Below are 22,661 nucleotides of genomic sequence, written 5' to 3'. Positions count from 1 at the left end.
TTATAATATTCATTGTTAGATTTATGGACACATGGTTTTGAGGGTCAGATACTAAACAGGTACTTGCTCGGGTAAAGGGTCAGAGCTCCTTATTTAATCATTACAAGGAGCAGTTAAGATTATATTTTGTTTGATTAACAACTGAATCTCTAATCCTTAGCCTGAGAGTGATAGCGCAGAACAAGCCATCAGATGAATGAGATCAAGACATTTCAATGCTCAAAAGAGTCTTCACACAGTATTTCTGATTATCAGTAGATCCTATGACAAAATCAAAATTGATTCCAGCCTGAAGACCTAAATCTAAGTTTAAAATTCTCATGTAAAGCTGATGCATTTACAATTTTGGAACGTAAATTATACGACATATCTTGCATGTGAGTTTATTTTCTTACACAGCAAGTAAGATCTTAGGTAAATTCATTTAGGGGAAAGCTGGTAACGTTAACAGAGCTACCAAGCTCACAGACAAATTACCTGAGTACGAAAATTGCTAATTAAAAATAGGGCTCCTAATAGAGAAACATAGGCTTATTCATAGAGCCACAAATATTCCACAAACGTCATCGTGCAGAATTTCGGTATCTTTGGTTGTGGGACCTGGAATGGGTTACCTCTTTCAACAGTGTCACTGTAGTCAGAGGAAAGACAGTCCTTTTACAAGACTGAGCTCATTTGGGCAGAAACACCCATAATGTTACCTTCACCAAGTAAATGACCGGAAATAAGATTATGAGACACTTGAGTCAAATCATAAGGATAAGCTCTGTTCACACTTCCAAAATCTATTAGTCTCAACCAATCACTTGGTAGCATTCTTTATAATCACACTAATGGCAGCATCACAATCTTTTCATTTTATAATTCCTCTGGCAGACACAGGGTCCAAATCACAAACGTTATCTCTACTCACTCTATGTAAAACTGTTTTGCGCTTCACTATCTCCTATTATGCAGATTCTGTCAAATTACGACGCTGGTTCCTTGCCAGGACCCTGATTCGGAAGGCGACTGGCCACCTATGTCACTTTTCAGTGATCCAGTGCTTTTTATGGATACTCTGCCAGTTGAAATTGTCTGTCTATCTTGACTGTCTTTTTCCAGAGACCTTTTCCTGGAAGAAGGTCCCATTGCATTTTCTCGCCAGGACTCATTTCTTGTGATCGTCCATACGTTGCCGTCACCCTCAGAAGGATCAAAGGATTCGTTAAAGTAGCCTTTAACGGGTACCAGGTTGATATTACGCTGACGTTTCTGAAACAGGATTTGACTGGTCAGTGAATTCATATCGCGATAAAAGAGCCACTTTTTGAAAACTAAATTCTATTACAATAATCATACAAAGATTTCCGTAAATATATTACATTTTCGCTTTCTATGTGTTTCACTACCGCTTGAAATAATTTACAAATATTTTCGAAAACTTTATGGTCAGTATCAGTTTGATTCATACTGTTGTATTATAAAAACCCTTATCTACTTATTTATTTATTCATCCATTCATCTTCTCCAGTTAGGTAATTTACTTTGAATACATGCTAAAAGAATCTTTAAATATATGAATCAAGTTACTTGAAAAAAGAAATCTATCCATCTCACAAGATGTCTCTACTATTTTTACCTGCCAAAAAAAAAAATCATATTCTCTCTTACCCTTTCTCTGCGTTTCTCCAAAACTCTTTCATCTGACAAGGACTGGAAGACAACGTGTATGACATCTGGAACCAGACAGACAACAGCGAGGAAAATGGAGGCAAATTGGAGCCATGCACTTTCATACATGCGGTAGAAGGACCAGAAGATCTCGTAGTTTTCCAAAACGTCTCTGCAAAGAAATTAGACTAGGAACTTCTTGTTTCTTTTCTGAAGAGCTGGAATAGTCTCCTATTTTCGAAATTAGACTAGGAACTTTTTTTTTTTCTTTTCTGAAGAGCTGGAATAGTCTCCTATTTAAAGAGCTTCAGAATTAGAAGTTTCTGCTATTTACGTATCAGAGCATTGTCTAAAGAATTTGTATATGCTACTTGCTTTACATGAGAGCTCAAGCATCGAGTTACTTACTGTAATGATAAAGATATAAAGAATGAATGTGTGCTACCTGGATGACAGAGAATGAACTTTGGAATTAGAATTATTATATACTATTTGTTTTGCTGTGAACGAACGTCAGAATTAAAGAAAATCATTGTTTGCTTCTCACTTTTTATAAGGATGAACTCAAGAATCATAGAGAATTAGTTTGTGTTCCTCATTTTTCAGAAGGAAGAATTATGTGTCATGATCTTCCACTGTATTAGGTTAGAGTTCTCTTGCTTGAGGGTACACTCGGGCACACTTCTCTATTTTATTTCTCTTCCTCTTATTTTGTTAAAGTTTTCATAGTTTATGTAGGAAATATTTATTTCAATGTTGTTACTGTTCTAAAGATATTTTATTTTTCTTTGTTTTCTGCTTGAGGTTACACTCGGGCACACTATTCTATTTTCCTCTTATTTAGTTAAAGTTTTTATAGTTTACATAGGAAATATCTATTTTGATGTTGTTACTGTTCTTAATATATTTGATTTTTTATTATTTCCTTTCCTCACTGTGGGCTATTTTCCCTGTTGGAGCCCCTAGGCTTATAGCATCCTGCTTTTCCAACAAGGGTTGTAGCTTAGCAATTGATAATAATAATTATAATAATAATAATAATAGAGCATCAGCGTTTTCAAATTTGGTGAATTCAGGAATTAGTGAGTGCTACTCGCTTTGTAGATGACAAGCTCAAGAATTACCGCATATACTGGCTTTCTGAAGCGTAAATAAGAATCAGTATATATTCCTTGTAATCCGGGTCGTGAATCTAAGAATTAGTGTGTTGATTAGTATCTCATATTCTCAAAACCCCCGCTAATACTTCAATTAAATCTACACTATTTTGGAAGCCAAATCCTTCGATGCAGATTTCATGTAGAAATTTTTGGAATTTTGGAGTGGCGTAGCTGAATAGTTTCTTCCGTTACCAGCTACGTTAGATTATTTCGACATTAGTCTTGCTCAATTCGTTTTAAAGAGCATTAATAACCGCATTATAGAGGTGTTCGTTTCTCAAACTGTAAAGGCTGAAAAACTAGCTTCAGGAAGAGTAATGGTTGCTGGTGATATTGCTTTTAGAAGTGGCTCGTGATACACTTTAGATTTGGAATCATTTGCCTTCATTTTCCTATCAATTAAAAGAATAAGTTATACTTTTTGTAAACACAAAATACTTTCTATAGTTCTCTTTGTGAGGGAGTAATCAATATTTTCATTGCTTTTATAAATACTTTAAAATTTTACCATTATTATTCATTCTCCTGACAAATTGGATCATTAGAATCTATGCCTCTCTTCCCCTTGTTTTTCCATTTTCCCTCATAGCTTGTTTTTTCTGATGCACACATTTGATCTATCTGAGTATATACTGTCCTATATTTTATTGACCTTGGCTCTATCGTATATCTTATTTTTTCCAGTCATTGTTCTCTTAATAATTGGTGTATATTGTAAATAATGATAATACTTACTACAACAATTAGATCAAACTGATACTTACATCATAATACCTTCATACAAAAGGCACAGTGCCACATAGAAGACGAGTGTCAGTATCACAGACCAAATAAAGAACTGGGTGTAGTATCGGGCCACCAATACCAACTGCGAATAAAAATGACGATATTTAGTGTGGCTTTCTCATTTCGCCATTGGGAATAAAATGGTAGAGATAATAATCCTATCGGGTATGTGATTCTTAAAGAAAATCAATTTTACAAGCATTACAACATACTGGAGAAGCTTATGTACATTATTTACTATACTGTCATTAACATATATTTTTAATGGAAAGCTGAGTCCCCCCCCCCCCTCCCAGCAGGAGATAGTTTTGTAAAATAAATAAAAAAAAAGAAGAAACAAAAACCTTGAGTCACTGTCACATGCATCTTTTAACTGCTGAATATGCATGTCTAAATATGTATGTATACACACACACACACACACACACACACACACACATATATATATATATATATATATATATATTGTATAGACTGTATATATATACATATATATATGTATACATATACTGTATATACATATGTATATATATATATACATACATACATATACAGTATATCCAATTCACACACGCTCATACACTTACATATACATACAGTACATATTATAATATGTGAACATATACATATAATGTAATTTACATATATATTTATATATATGTATGTATGTATATACACACAAGCTCACACATCCATATATATACATACACACACACACACACACACATATATATATATATATATATATATATATATATACACACACATATAAGTGTCTGTGATCATGCAATTGTTTGTACACACATGGTATATCTATACTCGTTTGTAATGAAAATAAATCGGATCATGTAGCAGAACGCATCGAAATTTATATCACACCTTAATGTTGACCACGTATACGCAAATGTTGCAGAGTGTGGTGCCAAAGAGATAGAGGTCAATCGTTTGGCCGAAGGGCAGAGAAGGCTGGTCCGTCAGATAGAAGAACATCAGGCCAAAGTACATGACACCTGAGTGCCATAATCCTGTGAAAGATTATAAAGATATAACTTATTATTATTATTATTATTATTATTATTATTATTATTATTATTATTATTATTATTATTATGAATAACTAATCATCGTTGTTATCAGTATTATTTTCATTATCAGATAAGCATTTTGATAATAATAATAATAATAACAATAATAATAATAATAATAATAATAATAATAATAATAATAATAATAATAATTATTATTATTATTATTATTATTATTATTATTATTATTATTATTATTATCAGTATTATTGTTGTTACTATCATTATTATCATTGTTAACATCAACATTATATCACCATTATCAATAAGCATTGAAATTACCTAGTACGAAATTGAAGCATTCTTATGAAGCATGAAAGGAGAATAGTAATCAGGAGAGACCACATTTAACAACAGATGAAGCTATTAAAGGCGAGAAGAAAAGAATAAAGCAATGAAATCGATATTAAAGATTATTCCAGGATTGCACAGATAATGAACAAGTCAATCATTTAAGATCAGTTACCAAGCATGAAATACACCCAAGCAAAGACCATGGTAGACCAGATTATGGCTGCAAGTGAATCATCAGTTAAACTTATGGGCCGTGTAAACATGGTATTCCTAAATCTCATGGATGGCAAGATCGTGTTCGTTAGTAAAGTACATGAAGCCACGAGCGGGAATCGAATTAAGGACCCTCACACTACGTATTGCTGACAATTTAGCCTAGTGGAACTATTATTATTATTATTATTATTATTATTATTATTATTTGCTAAGCTACAACCCTAGTTAGAAAAGTAGGATGCTATGAGCCCAAGGGCTACAACAGGGAAAAAATAGCCCAGTGAGGAAAGGAATGGTAAAGTATAATACTATGTTACAAATACAATGCAAATTAACAATTCGTGTCTTTTTTTTCTGGCATTAGAAAATAATCAACGAATTAGGAAAACGTACGACAGAAATTAGCAAATTTTCTGCACCAAAGAATTGTGCCCAAACAAAAATGCACATAAAAATAAAAGGACTGCATTAAACTGCATTAAATTTAACCATAAATTCAAAAGTTACCGATGCATTGCCTAAAACTGAACAATAAGCTAAGAAGTTGACATTAAATATACATAAAATCGGATTATGTCAAAACGGACATTAAAATGTATAGAATTAAACAGCAAAAAAAAAAAAAAAAAAAAAAAAAAAAAAAAAAAAAAAAAATTAGAAAGTAAATTACACAGACACTTAAATGTAATTTAAAACTTCAAGTTACATTTCACCAAATCTAACATGAGATTAGAATGCCCATAGAAAATCACTCATTTTAATATTAGATTAAAAATCCCACAATAGACTAAACAAACTATAAATCTACAAACGAAACAGTAAACACCACAAACTAAAAACCAAAAATCAAAAAAACTCTCTTCACCGAAACCTATCCACATGAAAAATGTGGACCAAGACATGGAGGCGTTCTTTGCGTTCGCTTTATAGAGATGCGGACGAGACATCAGGAGGTCGGAAGGGATGTTCTGGTCGAAGAGACCGTATACCAACACTGGCAGCGCCGTGAATGTGATGTTGTACATAGTGAGGACCAAGCTGTCGTATACAGTCTGGTAGAGGAAGGGACGATGTTATTGGTGGTAGGTCTTAGTAAGTATAGACATTTGTGAACACGCATACACTTACAAACATGTACAGACACAGGCGCTCATACACACACACACAGTATCCACATACTGTGTATATATATATATATATATATATATATATATATATATGTATATATATGTATATATATATATGTATATACATATATAAAATACACACACACACACACATATATATATATATACATATATATATATATATGTATATATATATATATGTATATATATACATATATATATATACATATATATATATATATATATATATATATATATATATATATATATGCAACAAACAACAAATGCAGTCGTTTCTAGTCCACTGCAGAGCAAAGGCCTCAGGCATGTCAATTCATGTCTGGAGTTTGGCCAGTTTTCATCACCATGCTGGCTAGTGCGAATTGGTGATGGTGGGAGATTTTCGTCAGATCGCTCACAGCAAACCAATGTAGCATAGGGGGGCCTGACTAGTACAGATTTGTTGATCATGGTGATATGCAAACCCTTTCGCCACGTTTAGGAGTTATAACATTATTCAAAGTAAAATTATGATTGAAAAAATAAGACAGGTGACAGAACTGATGGGTAAGATTTGTAGCTTAAGATAAAGATAAAGAATTTGTCATGAAATACTTATGTAGGAAGTTTGATAGAAAATAAAAAAGGCGAATGGTATAAATAATGAAGAGACAATAGGGATAATGTTGCTAAGGGATATTATTGATCATAGGTTGTTGAAAGTAAGCAACAGTATTTATGATAGAAGTGTGGCTTATGGTAGAGCAGGAGAGGAGCTAATCTGAGAGTAAGGCCATGTGGATAGAACGAACCGCAACAGGATAATGCTAAAAGTTCAGAGGGAAAGAAGTTCTCCATGTGATGAAAGACTCTTAGGAAATAAAGAGTGCTTGCAAGATAGTGTGAAAGGCTCAGTGCGTGTAGGGGTTCGACGTGCCGCTGAGGTATAGGTGTATGAATCAACTAATGTGAAATTATATATATATATATATATATATATATATATATATTTAAAGAGAGAGAGAGAGAGAGAGAGAGAGAGAGAGAGAGAGAGAGAGAGAGAGAGAGAGAGAGAGAGAGAGAGAGAGAGAGCATGTGTGTGTATTTCCATAATGTGATAAACTCGTAGTTATATATATTTACTGTAGCTGTAAATATTCACATATTTAATGTGTGAAAAAACTTTGTTTAACCTCTACAAAAATAATAACATGACTCGTAAAATTCTAATCGTGCACAAATTACCGGTATTTTTACGAAAGTACTATTATTATTATTATTATTATTATTATTATTATTATTATTACTTGCTAAGCTACAACCCTAGTTGGAAAAGCAGGATGCTGTAAGACCAGGGGCCCCAACAGGGAAAATAGCCCAGTGAGGAAAGGAAACAAGGAAAAATGAAATATTTTTAAGAACAGTAACAACATTAAAATGACTATTACCTATATAAACTATAAAGACTTTAACAAAACAAGAGGAAGAGAAATTAGATAGAATAGTGTGCCCGAGTTTACCCTCAAGCAAGTATAAGTTAGGTTACTGCATGGAGACCAATTAGCTAAAAACTATCACATGAAACGCATACCAATTTTCATTCATAGTTGCAAATCTATCACATTTACTTTAGCATGTTACATGCGTAAAACAGGGTACAGGTATGTGCATGTTTCATTCTAAAGGTTTAAAGGTCACTCATGCATGGCAGAGGCAAGGGACAGTGATAGTACCCTAGCAGGACAATGTCCTAGAGATTGACATTATGATCAACGCTCAAGCCTCTCCTCCACCCAAGCTAGGACCAAGGAGGCGCAGGCCATGGCTGCTTATACCTCAGCAGTTAACCTATAGGCTAAAAAAAAAAAAAAAAAAAAACACCCCTCTTCTCTAGCTTACAGGGATGGTGAGGTTGCAGACACTACAAGAAATAATTGAGTTTGAGCGGGACTCGAACCCCAGTCCGGCAGATCACCATGCACTGACGTTTCCAATAGGCTACGTCTTTACTTGTACGGAAGACAGACTTTATGCGTGTACATTTGTGATTGTGTTTACAAGTAAATATAAACGAAAAAACAAAATAAATAGATATAGGTCTACTCGTGAATAGGCAGTGAAAAAACAAGTTAGATCACGAATGGAAAGGGTTATATTGCAATCAATTATTATTATCATTATTATTACTTACTAAGCTACAACCCTAGTTGGAAAAGCAGGATGCAATAACCCCAGGGGCTCCAACAGGGAAAATAGCTCAGTGAGGAAAGGAAAAAAGGAAAATAAAATATTTTAAGAGTAACAACAATAAATATCTCCTATATAAGCTATAAAAACTTTAACAAAACAAGAGGAAGAGAAATAACATAGGAGTGTGTGCTCGAGTGTACCCTCAAGCAAGAGAAGGGGGCAGACCGAATTGTTTTTTCCTTAAAGATTATGTTAGTTTATACACTACCCTGATCTCAACTGGAAATAAGTGCGTTTACCTATCAGATTTGCTTACTAAAAGTGCGCGCGTTTACCTGCGTAGAAAAGGCGTTCCAGAAGGCGAAGAAGACCTGGGGCGTGATGAAGGTGAGGTTCTTGTAGAAGGAATACTGCACCAGAGTCGACACGCGGACGTAGTACCAATGTCCGTGCACCAGCAGCACCTTCTTCAGGAAGCGGAAGCGAGCGAAGGAGAAGTCAGAACACCTGACGGCCTGGCGACCTTCTTTGCCCATGATTCCTGCAGAAGGTGGGAAGAAGATGAGATTTACGTCTTCATTGATTTATTAGTGTACGCGAATCGTAAAAAAAAAGAAAAAAAAAAGTTAAATATTTAGATACAAAAGCACATACACATACACATACACGCGCACGCACACACACAGATTCAACCCTTCCCACCCCTACCCCTTTCCTAACTACAACATGGAAGTTGTGGTTTCCTTGTGCACCCTCTCACCAGGGTATGACTATACTTTTTAAACACTACCGAGGGATGGGAAGAGACCAATGCGTTATACGTCTGGCAATGCCACATAGCGTGACTGGAAAGATATATATATATATATATATATATATATATATATATATATTTATATATATATATATATATATATATATATATATATATATATATATCCAGACACTTACTCGTTATCATATAGGGGAGATGGTAATTTCCTGTGTTCGATCCCATGATTCTCGTCAGATATGACAAGAAGAGGGTCAATTAATTATTATTATTATTATTATTATCATTATTATTACTTACTAAGCTACAACACTAGTTGGAAAGCTGAATGCTATATGCACAGGGGCTCCAACAGGTAAAATAGCCCAGTGAGGGAAAGAAACAAGGAAAAATAAAATATTTTAAGAGGAATACTGTTTTTTTTTTTTTATCTTCCCATCTATTTATTTCCCTCACGAATTTTTATTTTTACTTTCTTTTAGCTGTTTGTCTTTAAAATCATGCATTACATGTATTGTTACATGCTGATGATAGTAATGATAACATAACGCCAATTATTCTCGAAAATAATTAAAAAGTATTATGGACTAATTGATTGAATAATTAAGTTATATCGAGTCACGTTATTAGGAATATGTGTTACGGTCTAGTCACAAAAACTAGGATAACGAAGAGGTGTTTTTATATGAACAATTCCTAGAGGTAATTTAGGGTTGTGGTGGCAGATGTGGTAACGTCCTGACTTGTGAACGCCAGACTGGGGTGCGAGTCCCGCTCAAACTCGTTAGTTTCTTTGGTTGCTGCAATCTCACCATCCTTGTGAGCTTAGAATGGAGGGTTTAGGGGAGCCTATAGGTCTATCTGCTGAGTCATCAGCAGCCATTGCCTGGCCCTCCTTGGTCCTAGCTTGGGTGTAGATGGGGCTTGGGAGCTGATCATATGTATATATGGTCAGTCTCTAGGGCATTATCCTGCTGGATAGGGCAATGTCACTGTCCCTTGCTTCTCCCATTCATGAGTGCCCTTTAAACCTTTAAACTGCAGGTATCCTGAGCATTGGTTTATGAGTTAGATATAATTTTTAAAACTGCAGAAAAAAATTATCTCCAGTTATTCTATAGCTACATGATCTACAAGAGATTATTATAGAAAATCATAATCTTTGTAAACGTAATTATCATATTTATGGGTAATTTTGCAGGTGCACATTATAAAGTTAATAAAGAAGGGATTTCTAATAATATTGCTGCAGGTAATTCCAAAGGCACAGAATTTACAAGATACTATTACAGGTAAAGATAAAGATGATTCTCACTCAATTGAAATCTTGTCATAGGTAAATCTATTAATACCTAATTAACATCAGAATTATAGGTAACTTCATGTAAAAAAAAAAAAAAGAGTTTTATTTGTACAGCTGGACACAGGAATCCTGTCACTCCTCGCTTCGAAAAAGTGCACCCTGTCACACCCTTACAGCTTGGTGAGTAACCAAACAGCTTATAGTGCACGGACCGATGGCAGAGGCGTGGGCTGGGACAGGAAACATAAATTCAGAGCGAGGTGTGCCAGGATTTCCTACATCCAACTGTACATAATTTTATAGATATTATCACAGAGAACACTCAATATAAAAGAGAATGCTATCAAAGAGAATGCCAATTAAAAAAAGATAATATTTTATCAAAGAGAATGCTCATTAAATAAAGATAGAATTTTATCAAAGTGAATGCTCATTAAAAAAGATATAATTTTATCAAAGAGAATGCTCATTAAAAAAAAAAGATAAAATTTTATCAATGAGAATGGTCACTAAAAAGATAAAATTGTATCAAAGAGAATGCTCATTAAAAAAAAAAAGGATAAAATTTTATCAAAGAGAATGCTCATTAAATAAAGATGGAATTTTATTAAAGAGAATGTTCATTAAACAAGATAGAATTTTATCACAGAGAATGCTCATTGAAGAAGAGAGAATCTTATCAAAGAGAATGCTCATTCAAAAAAAGATGGAATTTTATCAAAGAGAATGCTCATCAAAAAGAGATAAAATTTTATCAAAGAGAATGCTAATTGAAAAAGATGGAATTTTATCAAAGAGAATGCTCATTAAAAAAGATAGAATATTATCAAAGAGAATGCTCGTTAAAAAAAAAGATAACATTTTATCAAAGAGAATGCTCATTAAAAATAGAATTTTATCTAATATTAACCTGTATATACCTAATCAACAAAAGTTGATTATAGATAAAGTTTTATAGTTTTATAGTTTATATAGGGAATATTTATTTTAATGTTGTATCTCTTCTTAAAATATTTTATTTTTCCTTGTTTCCTTTCCTCGCTGTGCTGTTTTCCCTGTTGGGGCCCCCTGGGCTTATAGCGTCCTGCTTTTCCAACTGGGGTTGTGGCTTAGCAAGTAATAATAATAATAATAATAACAATAATAATAATAATAATAATAATAATAATATATCTGTTTTGACGTTGTTACTGTTTTTAAGAATGATTTATTGTTAATTTGTTCTCACCATTTATCTATTTCCTTATTTCTTTTCCTAACTGGGCTATTTTTCCCTATTGGAGCCCTTGGGCTTATAGCATCTTGCTTTTCCAACTATGGCTGTAGCTTGGCTAGTAATAATAATAATAATAATAATAATAATAATAATAATAATAACAATAATATATCTGTTTTGACGTTGTTACTGTTTTTAGAATGATTTATTGTTAATTTGTTCTCATCATTTATTTATTTCCTTATTTCCTTTCCTAACTGGGCTATTTTTCCCTATTGGAGCCCTTGGGCTTATAGCATCTTGCTTTTCCAACTATGGCTGTAGCTTGGCTAGTAATAATAATAATAATAATAATAATAAAAATAATAATAATAATAACCTCAGGTAACCTTACCAAACCCGATATGAGCCTCTTGGATCATCGATACATCATTGGCGCCGTCTCCTATGGCAGCGCAGACAGGGTTCTCTGACGACTTCTTAACTAATCGCACTGTCTGTGAAGAGTGAATTAGTTAGTTAGATATCTCTTACTTAATAATATACTTATTTTATTATTTTTATATTAGAAATGGTCTCTTGATCACTTGATGGCATCTTGATACATGTATTTATAAACTCCAAGAATTTGCATTCTTTAACCTGCCGAGCAAATTTTCCCCCGAAAGATTATAAGTAGAACAGAATAAAGATAATAATTATAGTAGATAGATGAATATGACATCTAAATCATTATAAGTAACCAAATTACATTTAGATGTCATATTTATTTGATTTGTTACTACCTAACCAATACATGCATAAATGAGACATGCCAAGTAAGCAGGGTATTGATTTAAGACGTAAGGTAAGAATTCTCACGTGGAAGTGGAGAGGAGCCAATCAAGAGAACGTTTGTTTAAACAGCAATAAAAAGTAACAAGTAAACATAAACAAACAAAATAAATACAGGTCTACGCATGAATACGCAGTTAACAAACAAGATATAACACGTACGAATAGGGACATAGTTGCAAACAATTATAAGGTGGGCAGACCAATTTTTTTTTTTTTTTTTTTTTTTTTTTTTTTTTTTTTTTTTTTCCTAATACCTCTGCCTTCTGTTTGGGCGACATCCTGCAGCAGACGACGGCCGTGCACCTGCTGCAGACCTCGTAGAACTTCTCCTGCAGGTGCTCCAGGAGGATCTGGAGAGAGGCGCCGTCCACTACCAAGCCGTAATGTCCATCATCTTTCGATTCTTCGCTACGGGGAATTGTAGGATAAACGAATTTTTTAGTCAAAGAACGTGGTTTATTATGGTCATTTGATATATTATTATCATTATTGTCATTTTAATTATTGTGATTTACTTGATTTTTTTCTCTTTAAAAAAGTTGCACAGTTCCTTGGTGTTGGAGTATGTATGTAAATATGTATTTATGTATGTATGTATTATACATTATTATTATTTTAATCATTGTGATTTACTTGAGTTTTTTATGTTTATAAAAGTTTTTACCGTCCCTTGGGGTTGGTGCATGTATGTATATATGTATGTATGTATGTATGTATGTATTATACATTATTATTATTTTAATCACTGTGATTTATTTGAGTTTTTTTATGTTTATAAAAGTTTGCACCGTCCTTTGGGGTTGGTGTATGTAAGTATGTATGTTTGTATGTATGTATGTATGTATGTATGTATACTTACTCGCATCTAGCTAAACATTCTGAAGCACCTTCACTGTCTTGAATACCAGTCAGTCCCAGAACAGTCATGAATTTCTTGAAATGTCCACACGAATAAGCAATGTTGACGGCAGTTTCCACTTTGTCCCCAGTCAAGACCCAAACCTACAAAATCAATATTTCAGCTTTATTCTTCTATTTCTATGTTGTTCTGTTAATTTTTTTATATATGTTAAAGATAAGGATTGATCATGCACTGTACCATTTACTGTCCAAGCTTCCCGTTTTTTTTTTTTTTTTTTTTTTTTTTTTACTGTGAAACTAGAAGATTGATTTTGTTTCACTAGTAGTCAACTATTTACAAAATGCTAAGTGTTTTCTTAGAGTATTGATCACCGAGTCACTCGGTACTCAACGACCTTAAAAGCATTATGTGTCTTATTAACCCTTTGGTGATCCAGTCCATAACAGAATCAAGCCATAACGTCATGTATCAACATACTTATGTTGACGTTTCATAGAGTTAAGAATAAAGTAATAAAGATAGACTGAAACTAAAATTTGCATTAGAAAGCTGAATAAATTTAGATATAGAAATTATGGTTATATGAACGGATGACTCTAATTTGCGTCATCGGATCCTCAGAAGGATGAGTCTAAAAAGTCACTCAATCTTCGGGTGGCAGACAACGCGTCATGTTTCATATGGGTAATTGAGCTCGTACTTTATTTTCAATGGGATTAAATAGGACCTACGTTTGCTATGAATGTTGGGTCCTTTGTTACTCTGTCTTAGTAGTCAGGTGCAAGCGGCAATGGGCCATATTAAGATTGAAATCCAATTATCATGCTTATGGTATTAACCATTACATAATCAAAGATATTTTTACAAGGTATTTATCGAAAAATATTTTTTATCACAATAACACCCAACATTTTGTTCTGATGTCTATAATGATTACCATTTTAGATTAAGATATAAATTATCATTAAGACTTAACATAATTATAATATTTTCACCTGTATGTAATGTATGACTACTGTATACATAATATCAAGAACCTCAAAATAAATTACATTAAATGGGTATTGTTGAAAGTAATTTAGGATCATGGTATATATAATAATATCAAAAACCTCAAATGAAATTACATTAAATATGTATTGTTAAAAAACAATTAATAAAATCATGTAAACAGTAAACAACGCTTTCAAGTAAACAACTTAAAAACTTCCAAATATTTCAGAGGATTCTTTCTGACCTTGATGCCGGCCACTCTCAAAGATTCAAGTGTTTCCTGCACTCCATCTTGAAGGAGATCTTCCACTCCAGTGGCTCCTAGGAGTGTAAGACCATCCTCCATCCTGTTCATGACTTCAGTCACTGCCTCTTCTCGTCCATCGAGTTTCTATGAAGGTTTCATTATTATTATTATTACTACTACTACTACTACTACTACTGCTCTACTATTATTATTATTATTATTATTATTATTATTATTATTATTATTATTATTACTTTTACTACTACTACTACTATTATCATTATTATTATTAGTATTATTATTATTAATTTTATTAATATTATTATTATCATTATTATTATTATTATTATTATTATTATTATTACTATTATTGTTGTTGTTGTTGTTGTTGTTGTTGTTGTTATTATTATTATTATTATTATTATCATTATTATTATTATTATTATTATTATTATTATTATTATTTTTAGCTAAGCTACAACCCTAGTTGGAAAAGCAGTATGCTATAAGCTTCAGCCCAGGTGCTCCAACAAGGAAAAATAACCTGGTAAGGAAAGGAAATAAGGAAATAGATAAAACATTCTTTTAGAAAGTAAAAAAAAAAAAAAAGAGTATTACAATATTTTCCTGTTTGTTGCTATTACTTGGCCTTCTTACTTATCTTATGTATTCTATGGTCTTAAAATTTCTGCTTAACAAAATATCTAAAAGACTCTTACATTCATCTCATGCGACAAACAATGTCTAAATGCTAAAGTATTCAATGATTCTATAATTTCTATACTATAAAAAACAGATTAAAGTTTAAGTAGTTCTATTATACTTTATCTTTGAAAGACAAGGTTCAGGAGCTACAGTATTACAAGGTTCTAAATTGCTATACTGAAAACGGGATTGAAAGGGAAAAGTTTTACATAACTAAAATTTACTTTTATGTGTGGACAGAATTTCTTGAAGAAGAACTTAAAGCAATCTAAATAGCTAACCTGTCTTGCTTTATTCAAATCTTGAGAAAACTGTTCGTAGAGTTCTGGCGTCAGCTCTCTTCTGGCCACGGCCAAAGTTCTTAAACCAATCTGAAAGTAAGGAAGTGAATTTATATATATATATATATATATATATATATATATATATATATAAATATATATATATATATATATATTTATATATATATATATATATATATACCGTATATATATATATATATATATATATATATATATATATATATATATATATATATTTATATATATATATATATATATATATATATATATATATATATATATATATATATATATGTATATATATATATACTGTATATATATATATATATATATATATATATTTATATATATATATATATATATATATATATATATATATATATATATATATATACATGGGTGACTTGAAGAAAACAGTACGATAGTATTGCAACTGAGATTCTTATAGAACATGGAACCTAAGATGTCCTTTCATTAGAAATTTAGATATTTAGATTCTTTCCCAATGACTATGGAAGTGTAATTATATAGTTAAGTATTGAAAGTGTCAACTGAAGTTGAAATAGTATCAATCATGATTAATAAAAGGTATCAATTATAGTAAAAAAAAGATATTTGTCAAGGTTTCAGTCATGAATAGTAAGTGTTAGTCATACCTGGGAAAACCATTGATTGATTAAAAAACAATAAGGGGTCGTGTTTGTTTTTTTTGTAGCAAACAATCTTCACTCTTTAGAATAATGTATAATCTTATATTTTATCATTATCATGACATTATCACAAAAATATTGTTGTGTCAATTTTCTACGACAAATTAAAAAAAAAAAAACAATTCTGTCCTCAATTCTTGAACTTTGACTGATAGCTGGAAATTTTTTTTTCTGTAAATCAGGCACAAAGATAAAAATTATTTCATTCTATCTTCATAAATATTTGATTTCTATGTAAGATGATATGAAAGTTAGTATTGTTTTATATACCTATTAAAACTATGGTACAAAACCTTACCCATAACGTGACCCTTGAGAAAATAAAATGGTATTTTCGTGTTAAAAGAAAATTAACCATCAGAGGAATAGGGTATTATCCAAATACTATTAATGTAAAAAGAATCAAATAAAACCAAAACATCACCCTTATTAGCATTTACACTAAAGATATGATTCATGTACTTAGAAAACAACCGTGAGATAAAGAAATAGTTAACATGAGAAAATATCCTCAACTAAAAGTAATTCAGCCTTGCCATAGCATAGTCATTGATGTGATTGTTCGTCAGTTCATAGACCTGGCGATGGTAGTCATTGAGGAATTTGCATTTCTTGAAGACGCTGCTCTCGGCTCCCTTCGTCAGGAGCCAAATGCTGCCTGATGCGTTGTCCTTTATCACGACTGACATGCGTTTCCGATCTGCAGGAATTAACTCTAATGACTTACATTTATTTACAATCCTGGGTCACAGGGCCTAGCTGGGACTATTGCTGCCCCTCTCCCCACTCCATGTTCCAGCAAAGCATACGATTATCATTTCTTACTTAGAAAAATAAGGGTGTTGCCCTTAAGCTTAAACCATCACATGTATTTAGGCTATAGTCCTGGCATCCTCGTTTCTGCTACTACTACTACTACTACTACTACAACTACTACTACTACTACTACTACTACTATTGATACCACTACTACAATTACCATAACCATTGCTTTGAATAGTACTCCTGCCATTACTTCTATACCATCACTACAACGTTTCCTTTTAGACTGTTACTGCCTCTACTTATACTATTTTTGTACTATTATCACAATCAACACTAGTTGCAGTGTTCTTTCCACTACTTTCACCATCACCACTGTTTCTTTCATTTTTAATAACATTAAGAAATTACTCTTAAAACAAATTTAGCTCGAGAAGAATTTAGGAGCCGGAAAATGTTATAAAATGTTATAAGTAGAAAATTTGATGCAGAGGCTTGAATCCAGAACCAAGAGAAGTAGCAAATCGCCGGTTATTTTAAGGATATTCGTTGTCTATTGGAAATGTGCATGCTTGCCAATCTGTTGTACGGAAGTTCGAGACCCCACTGAAGATTAATAGTATATAGTAGTGTTTGCAACCTCACCATCCTTTTGAGCTAGGGATGGGTTGGTCTGGTGGAGTTAATGGGTCTACCTGCTGATTCATCAGCAGTCATCGCCTGGCCCTCCCTTGTCCTAGCCTGTTATAGACCGGTCTTAGGCGCTGTTTGTAATATGTATATATGATCAGTCTTTAGGGCATTGTTTTGTCCCTTTCCTCTGCCATTCGAGGGTGACATTTAAACCTTTAAAGGGTATCCAAGGGTTTATTATTATTAAAAGAGGGGAGATTTGCCAAGCTACTGAGTCAAGCACGATTCTTACAGAGCTAGCCCTATTCAAGGGTTGAGATCATCAGACATGTATTCAAGGGTTGAGAGCATTAGGAATGGGTATTCAAAGATTAAGAGAATTAGACAAGGTAGCCTGGAACTGAGATTATTAGACAATTTAATCAGCTATTGAAAGAATTAGAAAAGGTATTCAGGGATAAAGAGCATTTAAAAAGACATTTGGTTATGATTTTTAAATACCTCACATGTGTAGCGAGAGTATTGGAAAGGTACCGGATACCGAGAGTATCAAAATATATATAGCTATACAGAAAGAGATCATTCAAAAGGCACTTAATTACTGGGAGCATTCAAAAGTTCTGAGGTACCGAAAGCATTTGAAAGGCATTAACAGTACTAAAAGTATTAATGCTCTAGTTTACTGAGAGAAATAAAAGGTTACTGAGATACTGAGAGGACATTCTTTTAATGCCATCCTATAGGCGACTTTGCAAAATACTTACCGGAGTCAAATTCTAAAACTTGAAGTCTAGTGAAGGTCCTCTTCTGACCTCGAAAGTCCAGTGTCAACTGGTTCCCAATTTGTTGTTCGAATATAACACCGAACCTGTGAAAGAAAAAAAGTACTTTGAGCTGACCTGGCGTATTTGGCATAGAATAGAAAGAGTCATGTTAGAGAGAGAGAGAGAGAGAGAGAGAGAGAGAGAGAGAGAGAGAGAGAGAGAGAGAGAGAGAGAGAGAGAGAGAGAGAGAGAGAGAGAGCATATTTCCGTTTTTTGTAAACAAGAGGTGGAGGTTTTTCTATCTCATTGATTATGGAAATGTGTAGCCTAATTACAGAATTAGTTATCGATATTAGTTCAATATGAAATGCATCTTGCTGTAACTTATACAATCTATTTTGTAGCAAAATTTAAAAACTGTAGAAAACATCTATCATCATTATTAATGTCTTGTTCACTTTGATTCTGTTAGATCTAGAACAAAAATGTCTTTTTCTATTTTCATGACATCAAGGCATGATGCTTCACTGTCATTCGTGACTTTGTCTGGCTCAAGGCTCGGAATTGTCTTTTATGACACAAATCAAGCAAAACTTCCGAATTCCTAGGAATTCTGATTATGTGTGAATATAGTATGAATCAGTAACCAGTGTAACTTAAGGGTCTAGAGATCTGATACATTCTTCATTGTCATATCAAAGTACAAATTTCGTGATTTCTTAAAAAGTTCGGTTTTTTATTCCTAAGTTAGTCACAATAATGAAGAGAAAACGAAGTACTTTTCAGTAACAGAAAACGTGGACGTATGGAGGGTTACCTGCTCATAAATCCATGGTACACATTCCTATTCTATTCTTGGGTGTTTAATTTTATAAAGAGATAACAAATTTTATTAATATGCATTCTGTATTCAAACTGGACCAATGTACCTAAAAGCTAATTTCCTTTACTTTATTCTGTACAGATTAATAGGAATTCAATACTCATTCTTTTCTATATTTAATAGGATAAGACTCACATCTGATAGTAGGCTACAGGGCATTTGTTAAAACCCATTATAAGCAATAATCCAGTGCTTTACGCCTATCTCCACTCTTTTTGAGATTCTATGCAACAATTGTGTACAATTTCAAACAGAGTGCAGATAGGCAGGCGTAAAGTCATCCCATCTCAAAATATAAGCTGAGAATCAGAAAGGTTGTTCAACGAGGAATCACAACAATTTAGAGAAATATATATATATATATATATATATATATATATATATATATATATATATATATATATATATATATATATATTTATATATATATGTATATACACATATATATGCATATATACACACACCCAAACACACACAAATATATATATATATATATATATATATATATATATATATATATATATACTGTATACAAATATTATATATATATATATATATATATATAGAGAGAGAGAGAGAGAGAGAGAGAGAGAGAGAGAGAGAGAGAGAGAGAGAGAGAGAGAGAGAGAGAGAGGCTTCCGAGATTACACTTGAGACCAGTCTTTTTAAACACAAAACAAGATAAAGGAAGAAAGTAGTTAGCTACATACGCAGCACAGGCCTCCACCAAGGCCTTCTCATCCGGGCTGGAAGCTTGGTACTGGAACTTCATCAATACTTCACCATCCTCGACCTTGTGGGTGAAGTCGTCCTTGGCCTTGCTGCTGTTGGCTGTCACTCGAACCGTGTGGCACAGTGCCAGTGTCTCGAGGAAAATCTCGAGTTCGACCTGAAACGGAAATATTCTCTGTCTCAGTTTCTCCTATTTAACTAGTACCATGATCAAGATGCTTTGTTACTTATACAATTTTATTAACCATTGTGACCTCTTTATTTATTTACAGTATGTATCTGTCTTAACTTTTACAACACACACACACACACACACACACACACACACATATATATATATATATATATATATATATATTTATAACTAATAAATATGCTATATATATATATATAATTTATATATATATATATATATATATACTGTATATATATATATATATATATATATATATATATATATATATGTATATATATATATATGCCCCCTGTGGCCGCGGGGGCATATAAAAATTAGAATAGCGCCAACGTTATCCCTGCGTGTCGTAAGAGGCGACTAAAAGGGACGGGACGAGGGGGCTGGGAACCCCTTCTCCTGTAAAAAATTCCTGCGAGACATCGACAAGGAGATGGAGCTGGGGGGAGAGTGACTGCTCCCCGCACTCTAGTTTTGGGGTGTTTAAATGTGCGTGGATGTAGTACGATAGAGAGTAAAAGATGTGAGATTGGAAGTATGTTTAGAAGTAGAAGGATGGATGTATTGGCCTTCTGTGAGACAAAGATGAAAGGAAAGGGTGAAGTGATGTTTGGTGAAATGTCTGGTAGAGTGTCTGGGATTGAAAGGGGAAGAGCGAGAGAGGGTGTGGCGTTATTGCTGAGTGAATGGATGACAGGTAAAGTAGTGGAATGGAAGGAGATATCATCTAGGTTAATGTGGGTAAGGGTTAGGTTGGGTAGGGAATGTTGGGCGTTTGTCAGTGCGTATGGGCCAGGTAGTGATAAAAGTAAAGAAGATCGGAATGAGTTCTGGAATGATTTAACTAGGTGTGTAGAAGGACTGGGTAGAAGGAATTATGTAGTTGTTATGGGTGACTTAAATGCTAGAGTGGGCGCTGGAGAGGTAGAAGGTGTCATTGGTAAGTATGGCGTACCAGGTGAAAATGAGAGTGGTGAGAGACTGGTAGACATGTGTGTTGAACAAGAGATGGTAATAGGTGCTAGCTTCTTTAAAAAGAAAGATAAGAATAAGTATACATGGGTAAGAGTGGCAAATGGAAGAGTAGTAGAAAGGGCATTAATGGATTATGTGTTGGTAACTAAAAGAATGTTTGGAAGATTGAAAGACGTGCACGTGTTTAGGGGTATGGCTAACGGTATGTCTGATCATTTTTTGGTGGAAGGAAAATTAGTTGTAGCAAAAGAGTGGGGGAATAGAGTAGGTGGATGTAAAAGGGAGGTAGTGAGGATTGAAGAGCTAATAAAACCGGGGGTAAAAAGTAAATATCAGGAAAGGTTGAAAATGGCATATGATGAGGTGAGAGTAAGAGAAACTGGTAATTTAGAGGAGGAATGGAAGTTAGTAAAAGAAAATTTTGTTGGGATTGCAAGTGATGTATGTGGCAAGAAGGTTGTTGGAGGCAGCATGAGGAAGGGCAGTGAATGGTGGAATGAAGGAGTGAAGGTGAAAGTGGAAGAGAAAAAGAGGGCTTTTGAAGAATGGCTGCAGAGTAATAGTATAGAGAAGTATGAAAAATATAGAGAGAAAAAGGTGGAAGTAAAGCGCAAGGTACGTGAGGCAAAGAGGGCAGCTGACCTGAGGTGGGGTCAGGGATTGGGTCAGTCATATGAAGAGAATAAGAAGAAGTTTTGGAAAGAAGTGAAGAGAGTAAGGAAGGCTGGCGCAAGAATTGAAGAGACAGTGAAAGATGGAAATGGAAGGTTGTTAAAAGGAGAGGAGGCAAGGAAAAGGTGGGCGGAATATTTTGAAAGTTTGCTGAATGTTGAGGATAATAGGGAGGCAGATATAATTGCTGTTCCAGATGTTGAGGTGCCAGTGATGGGAGGTGAGAATGAGAGAGAGATAACAATAGAGGAAGTGAGGAGAGCACTAGATGAAACGAGAGTAGGAAAAGCATCTGGTATGGACGGTGTGAAAGCTGAGATGTTGAAGGAAGGGGGTGTGACTGTACTTGAATGGTTGGTGAGATTGTTTAATATGTGTTTTGTGTTGTCAATGGTACCAGTAGATTGGGTTTGTGCATGTATTGTACCACTATATAAGGGTAAGGGAGATGTGCATGAGTGTTGTAATTCAAGAGGTATTAGTTTGTTGAGTGTAGTTGGAAAAGTGTATGGTAGAGTACTGATTAATAGGATTAAGGATAAAACAGAGAATGCAATCTTGGAAGTACAGGGTGGTTTTAGAAGAGGTA

General features: G+C 33.4%; 1 protein-coding gene across 1 annotated transcript in view; it reads right to left on the bottom strand.

Moving 5' to 3' along the window:
* Positions 1-369: 369 nt before the first annotated feature.
* The window catches only part of LOC137656862 (phospholipid-transporting ATPase IF-like), a 66,356-nt gene continuing 44,064 nt past the window's right edge, over positions 370-22,661 (bottom strand). The window contains 14 exon segments of the mRNA XM_068391228.1: positions 370-1,254; positions 1,654-1,825; positions 3,578-3,681; positions 4,479-4,624; positions 6,060-6,246; positions 8,847-9,052; positions 12,197-12,299; positions 12,894-13,047; positions 13,499-13,641; positions 14,739-14,885; positions 15,728-15,817; positions 16,995-17,158; positions 18,618-18,721; positions 20,211-20,389. Of these exon segments, the coding sequence (XP_068247329.1) occupies positions 964-1,254; positions 1,654-1,825; positions 3,578-3,681; positions 4,479-4,624; positions 6,060-6,246; positions 8,847-9,052; positions 12,197-12,299; positions 12,894-13,047; positions 13,499-13,641; positions 14,739-14,885; positions 15,728-15,817; positions 16,995-17,158; positions 18,618-18,721; positions 20,211-20,389 (2,190 nt within the window). The 3' untranslated portion in view covers positions 370-963.

The sequence above is a fragment of the Palaemon carinicauda genome, chromosome 17 (assembly GCF_036898095.1).
Source record: "Palaemon carinicauda isolate YSFRI2023 chromosome 17, ASM3689809v2, whole genome shotgun sequence".
Lineage (NCBI taxonomy): Eukaryota > Metazoa > Arthropoda > Malacostraca > Decapoda > Palaemonidae > Palaemon > Palaemon carinicauda.
Note: the sequence above shows the minus strand (reverse complement) of the source record. Positions and strands in the feature narration are given on the sequence as shown.